Source organism: Notothenia rossii (genome assembly GCF_949606895.1).
Source record: "Notothenia rossii genome assembly, chromosome: 8".
Classification (NCBI taxonomy): domain Eukaryota; kingdom Metazoa; phylum Chordata; class Actinopteri; order Perciformes; family Nototheniidae; genus Notothenia; species Notothenia rossii.
The window spans coordinates 55,889,162-55,916,603 of NC_136906.1; the positions used below are offsets into that span (position 1 = coordinate 55,889,162).

Sequence of the window (27,442 nt, forward strand, 5' to 3'; positions counted from 1 at the left end):
AGTTATCCCATATTAAGACCCTACACACTTCTGATCTTCAAAAATGTAAGAGTACATATTATGCTCATTTTCAGGAACCTTCAGGCCTACAGTAATAGGGCCGCTTTACGTAATTGTTTATAAAATGAAATATTAATGACTTAAAGTTAATGGTTGGAACTATATGTTAATAACTGTCTAATGTTGGTACAAATTGGTCTGTGTGACTGTGTAGAGAGTAGATTTAATGATGGGGATTAAAAAAAACACTAGTTGTTTTGAGGTTTATTATTCAAATGTTGCTAATCTATTGCTTGGTGTATAAAGACATCTAAAAAAATCCTCTTTTTTCCAAACTGTTTAGAACCAGTTTTGAACCAGTGAACAAACAACTAAAGAAAAGTGTTGTGTGAATAACCAACACTGTCTACATTACAGCAGAACATTTTTTACAGGCTGATTAAATAGGGCTTTTTTTTATGACATCACTGTTGTCTCACTTGGGTGTGTTCTATTTGTACTTCAGCAGATTAATATGGCAACGCATGGCTTGACAACTGGCATTACAAGAATGACAGCTCCACCCTGTTTTGGGGATTGGTGACTTTTGGTTTACTTTGAATTCTCTGTAGGCTTGGGTGCCCATCCCATGTCATCACAACAAACAGGAAAGATAAGAATGGCTTTTAAACTTTTATGTCTTGGTTTCTAGGACAAACAGAGCCACAAATGTCATGAATGTCATACAGCATTACAATAAAGGGAATACAACAGCATAGACCTAAGCTACGCCCCCGTGAAGAAACAGAAAAGCATATCAAATACAAAGAGGAAGTCCATCCCACCGTTGGGTATTTGTGTCTACCAATTTTCTTCCTTCATGATCTTCCATAATCCAATTGAGCAGTGTAACAGTGTAATTGAATTGTAAGAATACATGAACATACTAATGGTTTTGCATGTTTAATGCTGTAACTGACATTTTAGGAAATGTTGGACATTATTGTTATATTTTTTAGTTACTGTCCAGTCCTTTAATTACAGTGATTTCCCCTACAGTATGAAAATTAGTTAGCAGTCATGAAAATAAGTTAGCAGTCATCTACTTTATTTGCATGTTGTATACGAGTGGAAACAAGTGGATGCCAGCAATGGTATCAATAATACACCCCATACTCTTAACCTTAATATGCTGTAGTTTGAAAATGGCGCTGGAAAATGAATAAAGGAAATACATCTATATGCCTTTCATATGTTTTTCTTAGATATGAAGCTACAACCATAAACACTGAAAAAATTGCGGAAAAGCTAACTAGCTGTAGCTTCATATTTTTTACACATTTGTAAATGGTATCTATTTTCTCATATAACTGTAAGCAAGAAAGCCTATAAGCATGTTTCCTTAATTTGTGAAATTAAAGGTAAATATGATAAACAATCAAAAAAGTTTTGGACGTTTACTGCATTCTAGATGTAAAGTTATTGTTGACGTCCATAAATGAGAGACTTGAAAAAGAGGTTCTTCGTTTCAGATTGTATTCAGAAAAGATTTGATGAAGAAAAGATGTCGACCGGGGCTCGAGCTGGCAGAGGACAGGACCAACATTCCCTCCTGTCCTTCCTCTATTTTCTGTCCATCTGTGCACTTGGGTTAAGTGCGGAAAACTTCTGTGCAATGGGATGATGAGCGTAACGTGTCCTCTTTCCTGCTTCCTACCTTAGAAATCGCGATCTTGTGTCTATTGTTGTGTGTTTGCAATGTGGCTGTGGGGTTATTGTTCAGGACTGTAACTGGCAGGTTAGTTGGCCTCTGCTTGAGATCTTTGTAGTGTGCTGGGTGGCATGTTTCCGTGGCTCCTCCATGTTGTTGAGTCCCCTGGGTCTGGACATTTCAATGAGGAAATGTAAGTGAAATGCATACTTTAGATTGAAAATGTGTTCGTATTTGCAGAGAACTCACCGTTGGCTCCAGCGTTCCCATTGACTCCAGCATTCCTGTTGGCTCCTCTTTCTGCATCAGGCTGTAAAAGACAAAGACAGAAAATAAAAATATGGGTTAATAAGTACAATAAGTACATTATGTTGGTACAGTATATTTGTACTGAAGGTTATAGGAAGCTAACGCAAGTAGCCGGTTAGCATTAAGTCTAGAAACAGGGAAAAAGCTAGCCTGGCTCCATCTAAGTTAAAGTTGAAAAAACACCTACCAGCATTTCTAAAGCTAACCAATCAACACACTATAACCTTGAGTGCAACACCAGAAACACCTTCAGGCAAAATTGTATGCCCGCACAGGTATTAACGGCAATATTTGGCGAGGCATTTCATCAGGAGTTGGTTTCTGGTGTTTTATCAGAAATTGATTTAATGACTTTGCCATTTGTGTCTCATTGCTTGTGAGTGACTCTATTATGTTATATCAGGACCCTAAAAGAGGCATAATACAGTGGCCTGAGTGCAAAAGAAAACATTATATTTAAAGTTTAACCTCTTAATTCTGTCAGAAATATACAGGTATAGAGTGTTGCAGTGATGACGTATTATTGTCGTCTAACCGAGAAGTTAGCATCGCATGGGTTGACTCAACAACAAGCAATGGGATTTCCCATTGGATTTAGGTATATTGCACAAATGTAAGCGTATACCACTTTTGAGATTTTCAAGTAAATGCATCGCCAGAAGTAGAAAGCTAAAATTAGGCTAAAAAATAACAACATCACAGGCCCAGGGCTGCGCATTACCAGCGCTAAGCTAAAGGCGGACTTGTGTTTGTGTGATGCATTTAGTACTTTGTTCAGTCACTTGTTAGCAACTAAGTTTTTATGATACATACTGTAGAGGCTTCGAACATTAACCAGTGGGGTATTTACTGACATTATTTATGTCATAGAACAAAACGTGAAAATCTCCTAAACTTGTGTTAACCACAGATCTTATTTCAGGCTTCTAACCACAAACACGTTCAAAAATACTGTTGACCTCGGGACAATGGAACCAGAAGGGGTAAAATGCTGACTTATTTGCGGATTTTAGGACTCATTGCTGCACCATTCTATTCAGGGCCCTTCACTAAGTAGCCAAACATATTTTTCATTGTCATTATACAGAATATGAAATCTGTAGCAGATTTTTAAAAGGATATTTATTTGGTATTTTCAGACTGGTGTAACATTTGTCTCCACAACATTTCTGTCCTTATCTCCAGAATGTGTAATTTGCTGTTCCTCATCATCATCATTATTATTATTATTATTATCATGAATTATAAGTATTTGTATTACAATATCAAATTGTTCTTAACAAATCTGTTCCCCATTCTAAAATGTTTGTCATTTGAGCTGACACTAATTACTTTTAAAAAAACTAAATACTTTTAGCAAAATCTGAATCAGAATACCTTTATTCGTCCCACAGAGGGGCAATGTACATTTGTTACAGCAAGTTAAGAGCCAAAGATATCTCAATATTAATAATTTTCTATTGAAGGCTTCATCTATTTTAATTTTCCCCATTGGTTTGCATGGTTTGAATGAAATAAGGCCGATAGAAGCTATAACACCTCTTCCTGCTGATTACTGCTAATCAGCCAATTCATTGGTGGCTAATGGACTTTAATAGATACCCCCTTCAATTATTGAGATGCTGTCGCATGATTGGAGTGAGGTCTTCAGTAACACACAGAAAGAGAGATTCAGGAAACAAAGAGAGAGGAAGAGGAGTAAAGAAGTTCATACCATTGTGGCGTTCACATCATACGCATTACCAGTGTTCCTGTGGATGACAAGAGAGAAAAGTGTTACAATCATATGCCACATTTATGTGTATTTAGTGTGAACAGGGACAAAGGTGCAATCAGTCGTATTTACATATGGCTGTTTGATTAATGGTTAAGGAATTATAAAACGCTTCCCGATTGTATCCGTATTATCATCCTGGTTCCCACACACACACACACACACACACACACACACACACACACACACACACACACACACACACACACACACACACACACACACACACACACACACACACACACACACACACACACACACACACACACACATACACACACACACACACACACACACACACAGTTAGTTAAAGATTTTAACTTTAGTAACTTGCTTTTACAGTACAAGACTTGAGACTATACTGCAACTTACTTTGACAAGACTTGAGTTTATACTGCAACTTGCTTTGAAAAGACTTGAGATATGACTTGGAGCTTTTTTTTAAAGGCTTGACACTCGACTTGAATCTGCTTTGACAAGACATTAGTCTAGATTTAGATTTGTTTAGTCGATAATTGAGTCTAAACTTGAGACTAGACTTTGGCTTGCTTTGACAAGACCTGGAACTAGAGTCTGTGACTTGCTTTGACAAGACTTTTGACTTTTTGTTTAGAAAAGGGTTGAGACTTGACATTACTTTTCTTTTGTTTTTTTGTTGTTGTTAAGTAATACAATACATAATGATATGATGACCTCCGCGCTACGGGTGCTCCGTGCATGCATGCAGTGACGTGTAATATCCAAGGATTAGAGACTGCTGGATGCTGCTGTTTTGAGCATTGCAATATATTTATTTTCATTATGTTATTTATTTATGATTATTTTTAGGCTCAGCAAGGATTTGTTGTCAGTTTGTATAGGTGTTGCTATCTGCTTTTTTTTCTTTTTTAGCGTGGTTCTACAATCAGAGAGTTACAAAGGTCTGTAAATCCAATGAAAACAATTGGCCACAGCAAATCATTTATATAAACATTTGTATTTTTACTTTTGAATACTTCAGTACAAAGGATGTATAATTTAAAGGATATATATGTACACATATAAATCATTAGTCAAAACAGGGCTACATTTGATTGAATTATAAAAGGTATATATCGCAGATAAGACTTGAAATATGCTTTGGCAAAAACTTGTGACTTGAGCAAGATTTCACTCGATAATGAATTGCTTAAAGGTAGTTAATTCACTTCAGAAACACTTTTTGTTATATTCCATTGAATGCTGTTAACATCCCGATAGCAATGAATACATCCGTATTATCATCCTGGTTCCCACACACACACACACACACACACACACACACACACACACACACACACACACACACACACACACACACACACACACACACACACACACACACACACACACACACATACACACACACACACACACACACACAGTTAGTTAAAGATTTTAACTTTAGTAACTTGCTTTTACAGTACAAGACTTGAGACTATACTGCAACTTACTTTGACAAGACTTGAGTTTATACTGCAACTTGCTTTGAAAAGACTTGAGATATGACTTGGAGCTTTTTTTTAAAGGCTTGACACTCGACTTGAATCTGCTTTGACAAGACATTAGTCTAGATTTAGATTTGTTTAGTCGATAATTGAGTCTAAACTTGAGACTAGACTTTGGCTTGCTTTGACAAGACCTGGAACTAGAGTCTGTGACTTGCTTTGACAAGACTTTTGACTTTTTGTTTAGAAAAGGGTTGAGACTTGACATTACTTTTCTTTTGTTTTTTTGTTGTTGTTAAGTAATACAATACATAATGATATGATGACCTCCGCGCTACGGGTGCTCCGTGCATGCATGCAGTGACGTGTAATATCCAAGGATTAGAGACTGCTGGATGCTGCTGTTTTGAGCATTGCAATATATTTATTTTCATTATGTTATTTATTTATGATTATTTTTAGGCTCAGCAAGGATTTGTTGTCAGTTTGTATAGGTGTTGCTATCTGCTTTTTTTTCTTTTTTAGCGTGGTTCTACAATCAGAGAGTTACAAAGGTCTGTAAATCCAATGAAAACAATTGGCCACAGCAAATCATTTATATAAACATTTGTATTTTTACTTTTGAATACTTCAGTACAAAGGATGTATAATTTAAAGGATATATATGTACACATATAAATCATTAGTCAAAACAGGGCTACATTTGATTGAATTATAAAAGGTATATATCGCAGATAAGACTTGAAATATGCTTTGGCAAAAACTTGTGACTTGAGCAAGATTTCACTCGATAATGAATTGCTTAAAGGTAGTTAATTCACTTCAGAAACACTTTTTGTTATATTCCATTGAATGCTGTTAACATCCCGATAGCAATGAATACATTAAATGCTTTGACAATAAATATATACAAATATTTCATCTCTGGAAGCCGTGGCGCTGTAAAAAGCACGACCAATTATCTGCCTCGGCCCGCGGCAGATAATTGGATGGCCTACCTGCCTGTCAGCCTCCCATCTCGTGCACAAACTTATCTCGTGCCCTCATTGGTCATGTGCACGTTCGTGTGTGTTGGAGGACGAGGGACTCTGTAAGGAAGTCTGAAGGAAGAGGCAGATTTTTTTCGGCTGCGTACTTTCAAATTCTAGCGCACTCAAGCTGCTTTCTCCATTCTTATCTATACCCTACCTTTAAGATCCACTTAAAATAAAAAATAAACAGTTCAGTGCGTTTCCCAAATATTTTCCATTGAACTAATCTAAGCTTTTACATTTATAATGGTGGATATCGTTCTGCAACATAATACCCAACATTTGAAGCGCTCATCAGTTTAACATGAGACCGCACTGTCCCATAAAGTCTCCTTTTAATTCTCTTTGAAGTATTTATTTAACGTAGAAAAGCATCTGTTCTTTGTTTCAGCTCAGTTCACACACATTGGCACCAGTGTGATCCCCACCTTGAAATAGACAAAAAAATCACATGACCTATGAAACCCACCTGTCACTACATTACGGGTTCAGCCCTTTGAGTGACCAACCAGCTCAGGTATGTACAGAAACTGCAGTAGATGAGACTATTGTTTAACCTCACCCTTCCTCTGTGTCACCGTCACTGGTATGTTTGGTATGGCTTGATATTGAGTGTGCAAACACACATGCACGTGCACACACACACACACACACACACACACACACACACACACACACACACACACACACACACACACACAACCACACACTCACATCTCATGGGGGACATCAGGTAATAAAAGGGAATGATCTGAGCCCAGCCAATATGTTTCAACGATCTCAAAAATTATATCTGACTACAGTTTTCTGCTTCCGGCACTTAAACAGGCAACACCCTTCATCAAACGTCACATATCGAGTTAAACAAGTCTCTGCTCTGTGCTGCTGAAAAGTGATGTATATCAATCAAAGCCTTGGGGACAGAGAAAACTACTCAGCCCTGTATTGTGACTCCAAACAGGAATAGACTTGTTTTATACTGGGTGGCAATTTGATCTCCACTCATACGTTAGGTGCAATGTCTTTAATTATTTTAGCTCCCTTGAGTGACAGCATAGACGTGCGCAAATGGTCAAATACGTGTTTGTGCTTGTCTTAAAACCTCAAAAATAATGCCACCTTTAATCATTACGTTTCCCTCACCTTTGACACCTGGCACAAAGGCCGAGGAGAGCGACACCGATGATGAAGAAGACAACGAGGGAGATGATGCCCACCTCCGGGGAGGAAACCCAACCCAACATATCAGCCATTCCCGTTGAAGCAAGCATTGTGCTGGTGTTCTGTAAATATTGGGGAAATAAAAGAAGGCACACAGCCAAAGAAAAATGTATGAGAATCCAAAATGGATATAATACAGTATTGTTTTGACACAATCTGAAAATGTCCAGTCAATCTCCTACATTGATGTCCAGCAATAAAGAAACACAGGGTTTGTTACTTACATTGTAGGCTGCTTGACTCTGCTGTACCTCCAACTGCTGTCAGTCAATGAACTGCCTTTGCTTTATATGGCTCAAAGCAGCCAGGTAAATTAGGGAGGGACTCACTTCTTTAGTGTCATGTCTGTGTCTCTGAAGGAGGTGCTGACACAAGCCATTGTGTTATATGTCAGCACAAAGTCACACCTGCACCTGAGATGGCTGCAGCCTCCATGTATTTGAGAATGCATTTTTTTTCCTTCCAGAAATATTGTACAGAGAGCTGAACCGACCACTTTTCATTTCTGTGTGCACGTTGTTGCCAAGGCGATGTTGATAAGGCACACACACACTCATTGAAACAATACCTCCCTCTAGCAGCTGCTTACAAGACTGCAGAAAGTTGGCTGCTCATCCCAGGACAAGAGCAATGTTACACACTATAAATATGAAGTCGTTTTTGTTGTGTTCAATTACTGAGGTATGACATACAATATTTATCACAAGATCTCAAATACAGTTGCATTTCAGCCAATGATGTTATTACAGTATGAATGTATGGTTTTATAAAGCCAGTTTCATTTGTTCATATGTTTAAAAGCATGTTGCCTAGCAGTTACATACTCACTAAATACCCAGTTAGCCCTTTGGAGTCGACCGTCACGCCGGCATATCAGATCACATGACCTGTTCAAGCCGGTGCCGCATAAAAACAACAGCCCGGACAACATTGCCGTGTGTTTCTGTTGAAAGTACTGGCTTGAAACTATATCCCAGTCTTCGTTTCATGCAAAAAGACCCAAACCATTCAAAACATTGAGGTCAAGCTGGGTCAAGATCATACATCTGTTTAACCTCAAAGACACATGAAACAGCACAAATGAAAAACAAAACACAATGAGAGCACACTTACTCCTGTCTCATTCTCACACACAATCACTCACACACATACAAGGTATAAGGAGGTTTATACTAGTGTGTATGAGTTTGGGAATGAGGGAGTGAGAGAAAAAGAGAGAGAAAGAAAGAGAGATTTGAGGCGAAAACTGCGACTTGCTGTAGACCAAATCTACTGTATATTGTTGTCTCTGTAAACACACACTGTACATCCAGACACACACACAAACAAACACACACATTTCTCAGCTGATACCACTCTTCCACATACATACCAACACACCTACATCATATTAGTTGCATGCATGTATTCAAATGGCTGTCAGGGCCCCATTATACAACAGGCAAAGAAACCAAGAAATGACAAGCATGTAATTCAATGGTAAAATGTCACACCCGGTCATATACAGTAAAAAGGACAAATTGAACTATTTTCCTCCAATATTAAACCCTGACATTACAAAATGCATGATTTTATACCGGTATGGCGGAGAGATCAAAAGATGTGGTTATAATGGGAGTGGATGGGACACGAGTGGCTAATGTGTGAGTTTTTTGTTTAATCTGATTCTGTGCAAAAACTAATAATCCACCAAAATCAATGTTGCTGCTAATCTTTGACATATCCAAGACTGTGATAAAAAAAAAAAGCCGACCCCCCAAACATTCATTATATGGAAAATAACTGCCTTTTTGTGCATGTTTTTCATAGAAAACGCAAATTCATGTTTTCAAACTGGCAGTTAAAGGGTTAAAATCCTGAACATAATTGAACATTTGGTATTTTTGATCAGGATTGAAGTTGATTGAAAGATTTAACCCCAAAAAGTTTTTAAAAATATTAATCTGTTGTCATTTTAGAACAGTTTTTGGAAGTGGATATTTTTGTCCCGAATGACTAATATGTAACTTTTTTGTGCAATCTGATTTTGTGCAAAAACTAATAATGCAAAAAAATGCGTTTTGATGCTAATCTTTGACATATCCAAGACTGTTATAAAAAAAAAAAGAGCCAGTCACCAGATATGTATTTTTTGGAAAATAACTCATTTTCTCTGTTTTCATCATGAAAAAACCCAGCGGTTTCATGTTTTTAAAATGGCATTTAAAGGGTTAAAATCCAGAAAATGATTACATCTTTGGTATTTTCTATTTGGGCGGAAGTTGCTTTAAAGATTGAACCCAACAAAGTTGTGAAAAAACATTTTAATATAATGTTTTTATCAAAGTATTTTGCAGTGGACATTTTTGTCTCGAATGACTAATTTGCGTAGTCCAATCGAGTGATACCGAAGGGTTAAGCTTTTAAATGTTTTGTTGTGCCTACTGTGTCACTGTTGACAGACTTGAGAAATGAGGAAAAAAAGCCTATGGATACACCTGTTATTTGTTCATAAAATGTATATATAGGTTCATGCTACCTCAATCAAACTTTCACATTATCATAGTGACATCCCATGCATCTATTTCCAGCTTTCAAATGGTTTCGTTGTGTATGTTTGTGTTACCTATATGAAAAATAATATAATTTTCAAAATCTGTTTTTACGTTTCTTTGTGATTTTTGCTCCAAAATGTTCATATAGTATCTCAAAATGAAAGACATAACTATCAGGTTATATAGGTGAGGTTGTCCTTAAAAAAAAGATACCAAACATTGACATGCCAAACATTTCTTAATGGGGTTTAGTAAGACAAATCAAAAGTATGCGAAAACGGCCAAATTAGCCCAGGACTCCAAAGGGTTAAATAGATTGGAAAATACTCACAAGGTATATTGCAGAAGAAAATGTACCTTCTTTTGAAGCAGACAAGGTTAAGGTTAGGGTCGGATGTAGACCAAGGAAACATGGAATACTAAACTTCAGAGTTTGAGTTCTGAACAAATATTTAATCTGATCACTTTTAAAAGGTCTGGGTTTACTGTAAATCATGAAACCAATTGTTTAATTTATAGTGTTAATGCAAAGTTATCCCTATATAGGTGACATTAAGGATTCATTGTTTGTAAGCAAATGAATGAAAATCCAACACAAAATGGAATACTGTTATGCCTAGTCTTGTCATGCAAGGACATTTTTGTTTGGGTGAGGCTGGCAAATTGCATTGTCAGTTGTGTGGGTAATCCCAGCTAATCCTGTAACATATTGATGTCGCACCTGAAGTCTTATTTTAACTACTTGGTCTGGAAATGATCTTAAACAATCCCAAGGGTTAGGGTAAGACCAATGTAATTTTACATACAGGTTGTACCAGAATAATTACTCGCCTTTCATACACACAGTATACATAAACTGTAAAATACTTTTTTTTACATTTACAAAAAAGCTTGTAAAATTATTATTTATTGATGGGAATAGATTTCTGTTTTCAATCAATCAATCAATCAATCAATCAATCAATCAATCAACCAATCAATCAATCAATCAATCAATCAATCAATCAATCAATCAATGTTTATTTATATAGCCCAATGTCACAAATGTTGAATTACAGACTTTACAGTTTGTACAGTATATCAGTATGACAATACGACACCCTCTGTCCTTAGACCCTCACATCGTACAAGGAAAAACTTCCGGAGAAAACCCGCAGTTTAAAAGGGGACATGGGAGAAACCTCAGGGAGAGTAACAGAGGGGGGATCCCTCTCCCAGGACGGACAGACGTGCAATAGATGCCGTGTGTAAATCGAAAAGATAATACATTTACAACATAGGTAGTCCAAATGTTTGGAAATGCATGTGTCTATAATAAGAAGATGAATCAACGAGGATGTCAACAATCATGTAGGAGCCATCAGGGAAGTAGTATGATGAGAGTCAGGCAGGACCACAGTGATAGGTTCAGCCACGACTCGAAAATTCAAAAAATCACACAAACACATATTTTTGTTAGTAATGACACTGACACCAAGTAACAACATCACCCATTACCTGTTTAATATCTCCATTCTGTCATACTGATCTTCTGAAGCCCTGCAGATAAGGCAATCTATAACTCTCAGCTATTTTTATTTGTTCCCTTTCTGAGAACTGTTTTATATTTCCTCAGTGGCAAAAAGCTAAATCAATAGCCACACTTTCACTGAAAGGAAGTCTGCAGGAATCATGGGCGACTTAGAATTTAGCAAGGCAATGCTCCCTAGACAAAAAGCAATGGTATTTTTCAACAGCAATCTCCACATATTAACAGGACTTTTAGGAATTTTTAAGCTAACCTTATGCTATAAACAAACTACAGCATGGTTGCATGGCTTTGCATCGCCACAGCTAAGTAAACAGCAGACCTGTGTTCGGGGTGGCGTCTTTTGGTAGTCTTATTTAAGGTGGCAGAACAAAACGTGAAAATCTGAAGTTTTTGTTAACGACAGACCTTATTTCAGGCATCGGACTTTGTGACAATAAACCTGTTCATGATTCTGAAATCCTACTCTCTGACTAATCCACGAGACCAATGCCCTTCATCAGCATTCCCATCAGACCTGTCATCAGAAGCAATTAGGTGGGAGGATGACTCATTGTGAAAAACTGAGTCAGCAATCTGTGGGGAGCAATACGCTTACTCTTTCTTTGTTGAATCAGCAATCAAATGTTTTGTCATTTCAGATTACCTTGTAATGTTGTAATGTACCACAGACAAATAAATAAAAAGGTTCCTACATGAAACTGCTCACAACAAGGTCTGTGGATTATCTTTAGTACCCGGATTATCATTTCTGGAAACTAACATTGCTATGGAGTTTGTATAATGAATTTGTTTGGCTCTTTCAACATCACAAACCCAGTGCCAACTACTTCAATGATATTGTAGTGGAGGCAGACATCTCTAAAACAAATATCTCAAGGACCTCAAACAAAAAACAATCTAGATGAACACATAGAGCAAGAATTTTTATTTTTCATTTGGGGGTGAACAGCTTCTTTGAATAAAAACTGATACAGTTGGATTTATGAAAGTATTTTCTTTTATATATATATCATTTGGTACATTTAAAACAAACGCCTATTTCACTTGTCTCTTTCTTCTGTTCCCTGCAGTTTCTTTGTCATGTAACACATTGAGATGAGTGCTATTAGAATAGAAGACATGAAGAGGGTGGCAAGAGATACACAAGCCCACCACAGCTGCTTCTCTCCAAACACCTCCACAACTGTATCCCTCCGCCTGGCGTAGTCCTGGGAAAGTGCTTCCAGCTGGAACACGGTGCTCAGGCCCAACAACACGTGGAAGATCTGGTGAGCCTGGCCCACAAAGTCACAGCGGCCCGGGAAGTAGCATTCGGGGATGTGACATGAGAAGAAGAGGGCGGACAGAAGGAAAAGGGCAATCTGAAGAGTGTAGAAGTGTAAGCAGGGCTCCTGCGTCCAGGACACGGTGAACAGGCGATGGACTACGGGGCTAATGCATAGAAAATATGACAGGGAGTTAGGGATCAGCTGGCAGATTTTACGCTGTATTGGATAAGGCCGTTGGTACCTGGACTTAGCAAAACAGCAGCCTCCACACGAGAGCCACCCAAAGAAGGCGGTTCCAGGAAGATACAGCGGCCCGATGGAGCTTTCTCTCCACGCTGGCTCTGACGTGTAGAAATAATGGCCAAGTGCGCTACCATACTGATGCACTGCTACACCCACATAGTCCATGAAGAAGAAGAAATAATGGGCATGTTCAGAGTGAGATTGGAAGAGGTGAGCTGCCACACTTAACAACAGATAGGCGAAGGCAGACAGCAGGTAGAGGATCAGAGGTAGACATGCTGCGTCTAAGGTATACCCCAGGGCGCCTATATTGGCCCACCAGCGGATTAGCAGCACAGGACAGAACAATAAGTGTGTCCAAACGTTTAGGGTTTCATTGTGTTTATGGAAGAGGCTTTGGAGGTAACAGAGCCAGTTCTGCTGGATGGGACGGTAGCCCGACAGGATGTAGGGCTCTCTGAACAGAATGGGGACCTGGGAGGCGAGGACTGTGTCGCTGGTGGATGGAAGAGAAGATGGGATGAGGTCAAAGATGACTCGCTGCAGTATGTCGCCCGACATTTCAAGAAGCCTGCTGGACACCCAGTTGGAGGTAGAACTGAAAAAGAGACAACAAATAGTTCAAGTTTAAGCACTATTTGGGTATAGGTTTAAAAAAAAAATTTCTTTTAAAAAAGGATAATGGTTTGGCTAAAAAATAATCTATAGAAGAATACATTTAGGAGAGAAGGGCAGGAGCTCCAACAAGCCGTTTAGGACAGAGAGTGAATATCTGGTGAATACACATACTTTACAGAGATGCTGTATGAGAAACCAATGTGAGTTTGGAAAATTGCACCATTTAAATCTGTCCTAGTAGAACTCAACAATGGAATTATGATCAGTAGAAATGGTCATGACATGGGACCTTTAAGACAAACAAATAATATAAAGATGTAAAGCAAAATTCTGGTAGTATAAATGTGCTGCAAAATGAAAAGAAATAGCAAAATAGTTATTTTTTTGTCCTGCATCTGAGTGTGCAGAGACAAATGTAAACAAGAAGGACACTGTTCAGGATGTGTGCTGTATGGTTTAAGAATCTATTTTAAAATTGTATTGATGTTATGTTAAGATATGTTTGTGGCCTTTTATAAACCCTGAGACCTTCAGAGGTATCACTGCTGGTTTTAAAGACCTGCCTGAGGAGGTCAGGGTTGCAAAATCTGTCTGCTCTTTTAGGTCAATTTTGTATTATTTGTTTCATGTATTCTTAATCTGTGTATTATATTGTAATAATAAAATAAAATAAACTTTATGTATTGAACACATTCCGAAACAAAGCTGATAAGACAGAACTAGACTCAGACATAATACAAATTATTGTAGAAACATTTTGCGCTGTTGCTGCAAAATGGAAACATTGTTGATTATCTGTTCGAACTGGCCACTGGATTCAGATAATTAATTTAAATTGAAGCTTAATTACAGTTTTGAATATAGTTTAAACATTCTTTATTAAACTGCTTCAAATTATTTCTCGTATCAACCAATTGGTCTCCATAGACATTACAAAAATGCAAATAGTTGTTAAACCACTGACAAGTTTTCTGAAATCAAGCTTATGAACAAAAGAGTAAAGGTCACTGGGTAAGCCAGGATCTATATATTTGTTGAAGTTTTTTATTATGTGCATAATAAATGTGTTAAACGAATTGAGCCATTCTTTAAAGTCTAATGTTGCAATCTCTTTAAAATAAGTAATTACTAGAAAAATAGATGTTGTTTTCCAATGGCCTCTCTACGGTGGCCGGCAGGTGCAAACGCTAAACAACGGCCAAAAACACACACATAAGCAGGAAACGCCTGCAAATAATGAAATGAAAAACCAACAAACCCTGAAAACAAACGCAACAGAAAAACGCTGCAAATACAAAAACGATATGCAAAGTCAAAAGCACATACAATCGAAAAACACATTACAAAAAAAAAAAGACATTACAAAAAAAAAACATTCCGGAAGTGTTCCAGGCCTCTAGGGGGCGCGCTACGTGGAACCGCGTGGAACAGATTGATGTATGACCAGACATAGAGAGAACGAACAAGAGGAAAGAAAGTTCATTTAAGTGGAGAAAGATATAAGAAGGTAAGTTTTGTTTTGTTTTTATTAGGGCCGGGACTTTAACGCGTTAATTAAGATGAATTAATTACACAAAAATGAACGCGTTAAAAAAATGTACGCATTTTAATCGCACTTATTTTTGCACCGCGGAACGTTTCTCACTGGATGAGTTTCAGGGGTACCGATTATACTGGAGCACCAACTAACGTTCATGACTTCAGACAACAACAAACCACAGTGAACAATAGTCAAACATGAACGAAGAAGCTGATGAGACCGCTTTGGTTGGCCCCGTGGATGGGACATTTTGTTTTAAAAAACGGACGGATGGAAGCGTCAATAAGAGCACGGTTGTTTGCAAATTATGCAAAAAGGAATTTGCATATCACCGCAGCACATCAAGCCTCAAGTATCACCTCAATGCAAAACATATAGCAGCTAGCGTGGAAGCTAGCGTGGATGTTAGCCCGACTCGGAGTACAAGGACCCACACCCAATTCGCGTTGATCAAACAGTGGCCTATGCAACAGAGAGATTTTATTTTTCATCAGGATATTGGAAGAATAGGAGGGATTGAGGTCAATCACTGGCACTTTTTTATTTTATTTTAAATGGTACACTTTATGTTGAACTATTTATTACGTTGTTGGTGCAACTGGCACTTTATGTTGAACTGTTTATTGTTTTGGCCAAGGTTATTGAGAGAGTTGGACTGAAATTGATTAGATTTTTTAAATCAACTGTTGGTAAATCAACAAAGTCTGTTATGGCCTCTGAAGCAACAGAGAGATGTTTTCTAATAGTCAGGGTTTCCAATGTTCTGAATGTACTTGAAAGTATTGTGTTTTACTTAAAAAACAAAGTGTTATAGTTTACAGAAGGTCTACCTACCTATAGGCTACCTGAATCTCTGAAATGTACTATATTCCTAAATATGCTATTGCTACACTTTATGGCAAAAATTGCACTTTTCTGTTGGTCTTGGTTAAGTACCACCTTGAAAAAAATAAACAATGTTTTGTTGCTTAAGCTTATGTATTCAGTCATTATTCAATGGTATACTAAAATCCATGTGAAAAAAATTGCTTCTCACTGTTCTCAGGTCAAATACTTATGTGATTAAAAATGCGATTAATTTCGATTAATTAATTACAAAGCCTCTAATTAATTAGATTAATTTTTTTAATCGAGTCCCGGCCCTAGTTTTTATACATAGAGCGTCATATTTACGTAGCTAGCATTGTGCACCTAAATGTAACTCTTGACATAATATAGTTATAGTATAGAAACGGGCCGCCCCTCCCTACACGCAGATCACACAGACTGGGTGGGGTCTCACGCCCTCACCTCGTGGAGGGGGCCTCAACTGGGGCGCAAATGCGATGCGGTGATAAAAAGGAAATAAAATAAAATGTAAAAAGTTGAATTAAAATATTAAAACAGCAACACAACATTATTCCCACATTAAAAGCCAGTCTGAAGAGGTGTGTTTTGAAGGTGGGGGGCTCTTTGCAGTCTCTGATGTTTAATGGGAGTGAGTTCCAGAGGGAGGGGGCAGCGATGGAGAAAGCTCTGTCCCCCCCAGGTTCGGTGCTTGGTTTGTGTGGGGATAGACAGGAGGTTGGCTTCTGATGAGTTAATTGAAAGACCATTCTTTAATACTATTATAATATTTAGGTAGCCGAAAAATATCCACTCTTTTTGACTTAACCTAGCTGTCCTACATTTTATTTCTCCACAGATGTACTGTCCATTCTGTGGTTCCAGCGTGACATCTTCGCATGGCTTTTGTGGTGTCTGTGGCAGAGACATCACATTTCTAAAAGATGTGGCTAACAAAGTCCCTGAGGAGAGTCCCACCACTAGTGCGCATCTAGGTGCTCAGCCTAGCACCAGTGCAGGTACATAGGTTGTTCGTTTTAGTACCAAACAATAAGTGTTTATAGAAAACTTGGTTTAAAAGTTTGAATTCTGTTATTATACAAGTACATCTCTAAACTATGTGGCTTACCTACTGTTGAATGTGTTATAAGATGTTCCTCAGAAGGGATTGAGGATGAGACTCCTATTGAACGTAATGAAGAGTAATGAATGTTTTATTCCTGTGTTTTTTTGTAGCAGGAAGCTCAGCTGTAGAGTCCTTTAAAAAATATAGGGAAATAAAAAAGAGGGAGAGAAAGACCTTTTTTACAAAGGGACGGCATAACTCCAAAAATGAAAATAAACAGAAATTGGTGAAGGTATGCAACGTTTTCTATTATGAATACATCTGTAATTCAAATCTGCTCACCACACTCTCATAATGTCAGAATTTTTTTTTTATTCATTTGCATGTTATTGTCTTTTTGCAGATTTCTGTTGGAGTAATGAGGAGGATGGATGGCTGCCTTGAAAGCATGAGAGGGAGGTCACTTCCCCTTAATGTCGAACCTCAATGGGCATGTGAAGAACTGTTGGCTGCTGCCATAAAAAAGCAGAAAGCCTTTAACCAGGATTTGGAAGATGGTGCCCATGTCTTGTTGTACCCTGATGCGAGGGTGATAACAAATATCCCCGGAACGGACATCCCTTTCACAGTACAGATGTACAAAGAGGCCATTGGAAAGCCCTACCAACGAATTACGTTGTACATCTGTACTCTTGAAGCCGTTGAAAACAGTTGTAAGTGCTACTGACATATATTTCCCCTTGTTTAAAGCACTAAACTTTATAATAGTTCAAATGTAAACATAACAGTTGTTCTGTCTATATTTCTTAACACAATTCATTCCACCCATCATTCCTTTCTCTTCGTGGTTGAACTTCTGAGGTCAAATGGTCTTTTATGAATAGTGGCAGAAGAAATGGAATTTAAGTATCAACAAAAGCTTCCAAACTTTCCTTCTGTTCAAACTAAATATAAATTCCCTCTTAAGGATTGTAATTCTAAATTAACCTTTTTTCTCATAACAATGTTGGTTTGTTGTGCCCCAATGTAAATCCTAATGTGAGAGTGAAAAGGACGGTCAACAATATAATGTACATTTCACAAACATTTTGTGTTTCGATTGAATCCTTTCTGATTGATGTCAATCCAATAATTCAGGATTCAAACCAACATTTGATGATAGGTACAGACGTAGGGGAACAATTATTTTTATAGTATTAATCATGACACTTTTATTTTCTTAGGTTACACTGGAACAACCTCTTCAAGTGACGAGGACAGTGTGGTTGTTGTAAAGTTGCCATCTGGAGACAGTCTTGCTGACACCGTGGTCAGTTTAGATCTATCGTGGCATTTATTCTTAATTAAGTTAATTTGATTTCAGTCAGTCATTTGTGTGTTGTATGCAGGTGTGGGACTTTCCAAATGAATAGAGCACTCCCAGAATGGAAACAGTTTGCCATGGTAAAATAAAACATTGTCAACATGTTATTTTGTGCCACAAGAAGCAGAATGTTTTAACAGTACAGTAGTTTGAATATATTTTTTGTTTACCTTTATCAGATCTCTCAGGCACCAACAACCAGCATCTGATCGGGTAAGACTAATTAAAAATGTAATTATACCATGTAGGTTTGAATTTGTGAACATGAAATCAATAAATACCTTTGTGTGCTAATGACACTGTCATTAGATCAACTGCATCATTTTTATTTATTGGGTAAAAATAGGATGGAGAACCAACCCCATTCCAGGAAGAGGTCCAGTCTGCCCCGGGTCAGAACACCTTCCATAGGTAAACGATGTTGACAGTTGAATCGTGACACAGTTGTTTGGTGTGTATTTTTTCATTTGTTTGTTTGTATAGCCTCCAATCACAGTGGGTAACATTGCCATGAAGCAGAACAATTATACTTTTATACATTTCCAAAGGACACCGACAACATCTTACGTCTTAGTGAAGACGATACAAAAAACACCCACAAATATTTTTCAAAGATCAGATATTGTTTGTTGCATCCATTTCAAATGTTTACAAGGATTGTGCAGGAGTATGACAACAGTGCTGTTCACACACACACTTGGGGGCGGGCCCACCTGTCACATGTAATTTGTGCATTACATCTACAAACAGAGCATACAATGAGAACACATGATACACTTTTGGTGTTTGTTTCATTTCTTCGGTAATGTTACAGAATGTTTCGGAAAATGAAGATTCCAGGACCACTTTAAATGTTTCGTTTACAATACTATTACTATACATGAAAGCAAAAATAAAACAAATTTTCATTTGTTTTGGTTGTTTAATTGAAAACACAACATTCACCCCATTTTCAGAAAAACATATTACATTTTACCAAGTTAATGTCGTAGTGCATACAAGGTAATAGACTTAACGATTTGCACTGCTGCTTCTCTCCGCGTTTCATTTACAGTGATCGGTTTATCGTTCAATTCACATTGCCCAAGTAGATGTTTAGGGGTCTCTTGGAAGTAAACTAATGCATTTTTTATATCAGATAAATGCATTAACATCACTTGCAAATTCTCTATCCTTTCACCCGCAACGATTATAATCTGCTTTGCTTCTTCTTCGGTTTCACCATTATTAGCTCTGAATGTAATCCTTTTTGGGGCTTCTTGTGCTTCTTGTGGTCTGTTGAAGACCTGGCATAGGATTTGTTTAGCTGTAAGGACAGGTACCATATCATTGTTTTCAAAAGCTTTGTCTATGTCGTCACACGTTTTGGCATATCCTTCGATGTAATGGCAAGCGACACTAGAATAGAGATCCTCCAACAGTCTTTTAATACATGCTCTGGCACTGTCGCCAATTTGGGCAATTCCGTAGTATCGTGCTTTTTCTCTCATTATATTGAAGCAAAGCTCTGCCATTGCTTTTGGTATTTGTTCAACACATTCGCAGCAGTCGGTTAGCGGTAGATGATCTATAAGATTATTATGATCCGGTAATGGGTCTACAACACCATCCTCTATAGTTAGTTGACATTTCTTCACTTTGTTCCTTTTTCTTTTCACCTTCCTTCTTTTTGTCTTTTTTGTTTTCCGTCCTACGGTCCCTTTTCTTTTCATTCGCATTCTGCGTTTGCTTTTAAGTTTTCTTCTCCTTTTCATTTTGCTTTTTCTGTTTCTTCGGTTTTCTTTACTTTTGCTTTTCTTATCTGCTAAATGTCGTTTGCGATCTTGGCGAGTGGTATGAGATATATTGTTTCTATAGAGGTTATCTATAATACCATCTTTTAAAGAAAAGATATTCTTCATATGTCATGTTATCATAGTCCTCTTTTGTCCTAAAGACCTTACATGGATATGATATAGAGGAGAGCTCTTCTTCGGGAACATCCTCTCCCCTACTTTGTAACATCCATTCATTAAGCCCATATCCGTTATCCTGGTGATAATAAGGGTAGGTTACATCAGACTTGGTTTTTCTCAGATCCATGGCTAGTTTTCAACGGTCGTCTTAGTGGGGTCCTTCGTTTTAGATGATTTGCTGAGTGGGGTGGGACTTATTGCGTTGAGTGGGGGAGTCATCTGTAGAATTGAGAGTTTTTTTCACCAGTATAATGTCCCTCTCTGTTTGACTCTTTTTAAAAAGTTATTTTTCATCTATCATTTTCAACTAAGCAGCAAGAGGTGAAATTTAAGAATAAGTAATAGTTTGTCACGATTTTACGGGGAATAGTCAGAGCGCGATGTCACATCTTAAAGACAGCTTGAACTTGTTTGTAAAACGGACAGCACGTCAGTTTCAAGAAAAGATGACACCGTGTTTATGCATGACCTGCAAAATATCTTGAAGCCCTACAACCACAACAAAAAAAAAGGTACAAGTATATTGTATTAAAAATATGGCAAAAAGTCGTAATATTGTATAATGTATTGTTTCATCGAAACAGTGTTAAAATCACAAACTTGCCTTTTAGAGTCACAGTCTTTTACAAACATTCTGTTTTGTTAAGAGCTACCAAAAACATAGTAAACATCGCAATTATTCCCAAAACAAACTGGGAATGGGGACATCGATAACATATTTTAATGTTTAATTTTCTTCAGGGCCACCGTAGTGCACATTGATGAACACTTTAAAACAAAAATAATGCTTACAAGTGTAAATGAGCCGGATTTTAGCTTTGAGCTAATTTCCATCTGTAGTCCCGTCACATACAGCATATAAGAACATGACATTTATATATACAGCAAAAATAAATACATGATATGCAGAAAGAGCATGAGCAGCATACAAGCATTTACCACATGGCAGTACAATGTAGCAGCTATGATATATAAAGTGCAAGATAAGATAAAAAGCGCTACATAAAAGTGCAAGAGGAGATACCCCTGTGTTAAAGTGCATTTATTTAGCGGTGATTACACGTCTGTTTGTTGCTCAACTATTCTTTAAGTTGACTTTTAAAACTATTGAGAGTGGGACAATCCCGTATCTCAGTTGGGGGGCTATTCCACAATGAGCTGCCTTTAATGGAGAGGACATTTTGTCCAAAGGTGGTCCGTCTGTGGTGGACTTCACAGTCTCCTCTGGTTTCTGAACTAGTGCTGCGTCCAGTGTATTTGCTGTGGATGAATTCCCCCAAGGGGAGGGGGGACAGCCCATGTAAATATTATTTTAAAAAAACACATACTTTTAAAAGACATAAAATTGTCAAAAACTCAAGAAATTGTGATTTTCAAGGATGGTACAGTGGTGGTATGACTGTGGCTTTCTGTCAAACACCTGGATAGCTCTCTTGAACAGCTGTTCTATGGGTTTCAGGTGTGTGGCACAAGCAAACGACCAGTTTGTAAAACAGTATTCAATGTGGGATAGAATCATACAGTGGAGGTATGACTTTGCAGCATTGACAGTTAAGAAAAGGTCTAATTTGTTTAAAATGTTGCAAGTTGAATTTAATGGTATTGGATACTTTCTGGATATGTTTCTTAAAAAGTCAAGTGCGAGTCCAATATGACACTCCCTGTTCAAGATACTTGAACTGGGAGACTAGTTCTATTTCTGCTCCATTTAAAAATACATTGGATCCTTCGATTTTGATTGATCGTTTACTGAACATCGTCGTTTGCATCAAAATGCATACTGTTTTTGTTGTACTCATACTGTCAATATGCAGATTGTGTTATATAGCTTTAGATAGAATGTTTTTTCTTCCTCTTTGCATAATTTGCCTCCACAATCCTTTGCCAGTAGGTGTTTCCACAGTCCTTGCGGTTTTCCAATTGTTCAACTAATTGGGAGCTACTGTAAGCTATTTGTATTTGCATTTTAGCACATTACTTCCTGCAGTGATTCAGAAAGTATTTTGTTTGGGATTTTTATTGTGAAAGGGAGAACACTACTCAGAGCCAAACATAATTTCATAGAGAAAGCGAGTCTTATAGGGAGCCAATTTAAATGCTAATGTCGTCTTTATTTTACATCCATTACAAATTTGTGCAATCAACTACTTCATTATGATAAGTTGTCTGCAGCCACTTTAAATGCAATCAAATGTATATTTCTAAGTGCTTACAACTTAAAAAATCTTTACGTACAAATGACTGTATATTGAATATATTTCTGTACCCAGTGTTGAACAGGACCCAACCTTTGAGAGATGAAAAAGGACAAATCTGCTTTAATCAACTGCCAAGTAGTCAAGTCTGCATTTGTGTCTGTTCGTTTGTAAAACGTGGAATTCGGTTTCTTTTTAATGGCCTAGGCGGATTTTGGCTTTTTTCTCTTGCCAAGATACTTTTAGACACACTTTGAGGTATGCAAAACCTTAAAACTAGAACACTGATGGCTGGCTTACGCTGCAAACTTCATCATTAACAAGAGAGTAAGTATATAAAACGTTATTTTGTATATTTTACACATCAGCAGAAACAGAGAGAGATGGCAGGAAGGGGGAGACAGTCTCCCCCACCTTTACAGACACTGTGTTTTAGAGAGAACAAATACAAGTGTAAGGTAAGTGTTTTTAAAATCCATCCCCCTTCTGTCTAGTGATAAGATGGCAGGAAGGGGGGAGGAGGGAGCAGGGCCAGGCTCACACAGTCACCCCGCTGTCTGATGTAGAAGGAAAGTGGTAACATACATCAATACTAATTTTAATTATTATGTTTATGGTGGGCTTTTCTTTAGGGGCTAAAATAAGATTTGATGTAGCCCCGGTCCACAGCACGGGTTAGGGGAGACCGTCACACACACACACACACACACACACACACACACACACACACACACACACACACACACACACACACACACACACACACACACACACACACACACACACACACACACACACACACACACACACACACACACACACACACACACACACACTTGGGGGCGGGCCCACCTGTCAGTTTTTATGCATACTAATGTGATTGAAACAGCATTTTTATTTATTTTTTTATTTTTTATTTTTATTATACACCATAAGGCGCAACAGTGGGGGTTTTTCACACCTGTGAATACACATCACCACCCTCCTATCGACGGATCTCACACCTACTTGGGAAATCACACCTACTTGAGATCTCACACCTCGATCAAAGGGGAGGCGGGACTTAGCTCATTTGCATAATTGGGGGAGGTGTGACCTGTCACTTTTGTATGCATACTAATGTGATGGAAGCGGGATGAATATTACTACTGACTGATGTTGCAGTCTCTGACCATTCCTGTGTTTTCTTTGAGAGCTCTATTTCTGTTCACAAAAATGTTCAAAAAGAGGTAACCACAAAGCGATATTTAACTGAAAATACTAGGGAAATGTTTACTCAGAATCTTTCTTCCACACTTGCCCCTGCTAACATCTCAGTAAATGAGCTAGTGGATCATTTTAATTCAAAAATTAAAAATGTTATAGATGCCATTGCTCCAACTAAGGTAAAGGAAGTGACTGGGAAGAAAATATCTCCATGGAGAAAGGCAATGATCAATGATCAATGATTTTGCCTCCTTCTTCACTGACAAAATTCAGAAAATCAGACAAGCAGTCAGTGTCTCTGCATCAGGTACAGCAAATGTGTTGTCCCTATGTCCACCTAATATCAATTCAAACACCATGACACAATTCCATCAGATTAATGGTAAAAACCTAGAGGACATTATTCAACTTCTGAAATCCTCCTCCTGCTGCCTTGATATTATTCCAACAGGATTTTTCAAAGATGTTTTTCGTTGCATGGCCTCAGATCTACTTCATATAGTAAACAAATCTCTTCACTCAGGTATTTTTCCACAGGCCCTGAAAACTGCAGTCATTAAAAAAGAATAATCTAGACGCTTCAGTAATGAACAATTACAGGCCCATATCAAACCTGCCATTTCTAGGTAAAATCATTGAAAAAGTTGTTTTTCAAAAGTTGAGTAATTTCTTGCATTTAAATAACTGTTTCGATGTGTTCCAGTCAGGCTTTCGTCCAAACCACAGCACTGAGACTGCTCTTGTAAAGGTTTTCAATGACATTCACTTAAACACAGACAGTGGCAGAACTTCAGTGTTAGTATTATTAGATCTCAGTGCTGCGTTTGACACTGTTGACCACAACATATTACTAGACCGACTAGAAAACTGGGTGGGACTTTCATCAACAGTTCTGAACTGGTTTGAATCCTACTTAAAGGACAGAAAAAACTTTGTTTCTATAGGTAAATACACATCTGAGTTGACAAATATGACATGTGGGGTACCTCAAGGCTCCATCGTGGGGCCTCTTCTCTTTAACATATACATGCTACCACTGGCTCAGATAATGAAAAACAACAAAATAAGTTACCATAGCTATGCGGATGACACACAAATTTACGTAACAATTTCACCAGGAGACTATGCTCCAATTCAAACACTGAGTAAGTGCATTGAACAAATCAATGACTGGATGTGTCGGAATTTTCTCCAATTAAACAAAGATAAAACTGAGGTAATGCCAGAAATCTAGGTGTAGTCATGGACTCTGACCTGAGTTTCAACAATCACATTAAAACAGTTACTAAATCAGCCAACTATCACCTAAAGAACATATTTAGAATTAAAAGACTAATGTCACAGCAGGATTTGGAAAAACTTGTCCATGCTTTTATCTTCAGTAGACTGGACTACTGTAATGGTGTCTTCACAGGTCTCACTAAAAAATCCATTAGAAAGCTGCAGCTGATTCAGAACGCCGCTGCTCGAGTCCTCACTAAAACTAAGAAAGTGGATCACATCAATCCTGTTCTGAAGTCTTTACACTGGCTTACTGTATGTCAAAGAATAGATTTCAAAATACTGCTGCTGCTTTATAAAGCTTTGAAGGGTTTAGGCCCAAAATACATTTCTAACCTCCTGCTAAATTATGAACCATCCAGATCTCTCAGGTCTTCAGGGACTTGTCAGCTTTCTGTCCCCAGAGTCAGAACTAAACAGGGTAAAGCAGCGTTCAGTTATTATGCTCCAAATATCTGGAACAAACTCCCAGAAACCTGCAGGTCCGCTGCAACTCTTACTACTTTTAAATCCAATTTGCTATATAAATAAACTTGCCTTGCCTTGCCTTGCCTTGCCTTGCCTTGCCTTGCCTTGCCTTGCCTTGCCTTGCCTTGCCTTGCCTTGCCTTGCCTTGCCTTACCTTGCCTTGCCTTGCCTTGCCTTGCCTTGCCTTGCCTTGCCTTGCCTTGCCTTGCCTTGCCTTGCCTTGCCTTGAGCTGGTTTTTGGCAATGGTGGCAGTGATGGTGGGAATGTCAGCCTCCTCCAGGACGCTGGTGTTACTGCGCCGATCCTCCCAGCTAATCCTAAGGATTTTTCGGAGGGATCTCTGATGGTATGCCTCAAGTGCCTTTAAATGCCTGCTGTATGTGGTCCAGGCCTCTGATCCATACAGAAGAGTGGGGAGCACTACAGCTTTATAGACCAAGATTTTGGTCTTTGCTTGGAGGTCACGGTTCTCAAAGACTCTCTTCCTTCAGCCTTGAGAAAGCCCCACTGGCACAGCTGACGCGATGGTGTATTTCATCATCAATAACAGCTTTTGATGATAGGAGGCTGCCAAGGTATAGGAAGTAGTCCACATTTTCCAGTCTGATGTTGTCAATGGAGATGTTTGGGGGTAGGACAGGCGTACTGCTGTTCTGTGGTGGTTGGTGGAGGATTTGGGTCTTTTTTATGTTGATGGCTAGACCAATCTGTTTGTATGCTTTCGCAAAGGCTGATAGGATACCCTCATGGTCCTCTTCCGAGAGGGCTACAAGGGCGTTGTCATCCGCATACTGCAGCTCCATGATCGATATGGTGGTGGTTTGACCTTTACCCCTGAAACGGTTGATGTTGAGGAGTTGGCCGTCAGTTCTGTACATGATGTTGACTCCCTGGGGCAGATGCTTGCTTGTGAGATGTAGGATAGCAGCAACAAAGATGGAGAATAGCGTTGGAGCGATGACACATCCCTGTTTGACTCCTGTGTCGACCCGGAAGGGTTGAGTTTCGTCTCTACTGCCACCGTCGGGCCCAGCAGATTGTTGTTTTTCATATTCTTAATGGCATCCAGCACCTCACCCAGGCTGGGTGGTTCTCCCTTGCTTTCAACTATGGGCTGTTGAGGGAGTTGGTCAAGAGCCTCCATCTCAGGAATGGTGTCCCTGTTTAAGAGGTCCTTATAGTGCTCTTTCCACCTGTTTGCTATTGCATCCTTTTCCTTCAGAAGCAAGAGCCCATCTTTAGAGCGAAGGGGGGTTAGGCGGCGATAGCTGGGACCATATACCGCTCTTGCGGCATCAAAGAATCCTCTTGTATCACCAGAGTCGGCAAGCTGCTGGATATCCAGAGCCTTCTTTGTCCACCACTGGTTCTTCAGTTTCCTGACTTGCGTTTGGACGGCTGCCTTCGCTTTGGCATGGGCTGCTCTTTTCACCTTGCAGTGGATGTTATTTTGCCAGGTGATGAAAGTTTGCCGCTTGATGTCAATGAGTTGCTGAATCTCGGTGTCGTTCTCATCATACCAGTCTTGATGTCTCCGTTTTTTTTTACCAAGAATGTTTTTGCAGTTCATGATGGCAGTAGAAAGTGTGCCCCAGTGTTTTTCAGTATCCTCCGGATACTGTTTGGGCAAGGCTGCGCTAAAAGCATCCTGCAGCTCTTGTTGGTAGGTGGTGTCACCCAACAGGGCGATGTTAAGCTTTGGCCAGCTCTGTCTTTTCTGCATCCTTCTTTTCCGCATTAAACGGATAGACATGATGGAGCGAATGAGGCGGTGGTCAGTCCAGCAGTCGTCTGCACTGGTCATTGCTCTGGTGTTAAGGACATCACTGCGGTCTTTGGATCAATGAGATGCCATAG

At 38.6% G+C, this 27,442-nt stretch overlaps 2 protein-coding genes across 3 annotated transcripts in view; both read right to left on the bottom strand.

Moving 5' to 3' along the window:
• Positions 1-659: 659 nt before the first annotated feature.
• On the bottom strand, positions 660-7,845 carry LOC307015986 (uncharacterized protein). The gene is made up of 5 exons (XM_079645011.1): positions 7,716-7,845; positions 7,414-7,553; positions 3,714-3,750; positions 1,940-2,000; positions 660-1,861 (listed from the first exon to the last, which is right to left on the bottom strand). Exons 2-5 carry the CDS (start codon positions 7,539-7,541, stop codon positions 1,779-1,781), a joined length of 309 nt encoding a protein of 102 aa, XP_079501137.1. The 5' UTR covers positions 7,542-7,553; positions 7,716-7,845; the 3' UTR covers positions 660-1,778.
• Positions 7,846-12,500: 4,655 nt separating this feature from the next.
• paqr8 (progestin and adipoQ receptor family member VIII) overlaps positions 12,501-27,442 on the bottom strand; it is a 35,830-nt gene continuing 20,888 nt past the window's right edge. For both annotated transcript variants that reach the window (XM_079644063.1, XM_079644064.1), the window contains exon 2: positions 12,501-13,665. In XM_079644063.1, the coding sequence (XP_079500189.1) occupies positions 12,597-13,628 (1,032 nt within the window). In that variant the 5' untranslated portion in view covers positions 13,629-13,665 and the 3' untranslated portion in view covers positions 12,501-12,596. The remainder of the gene's footprint in view (positions 13,666-27,442) is intronic.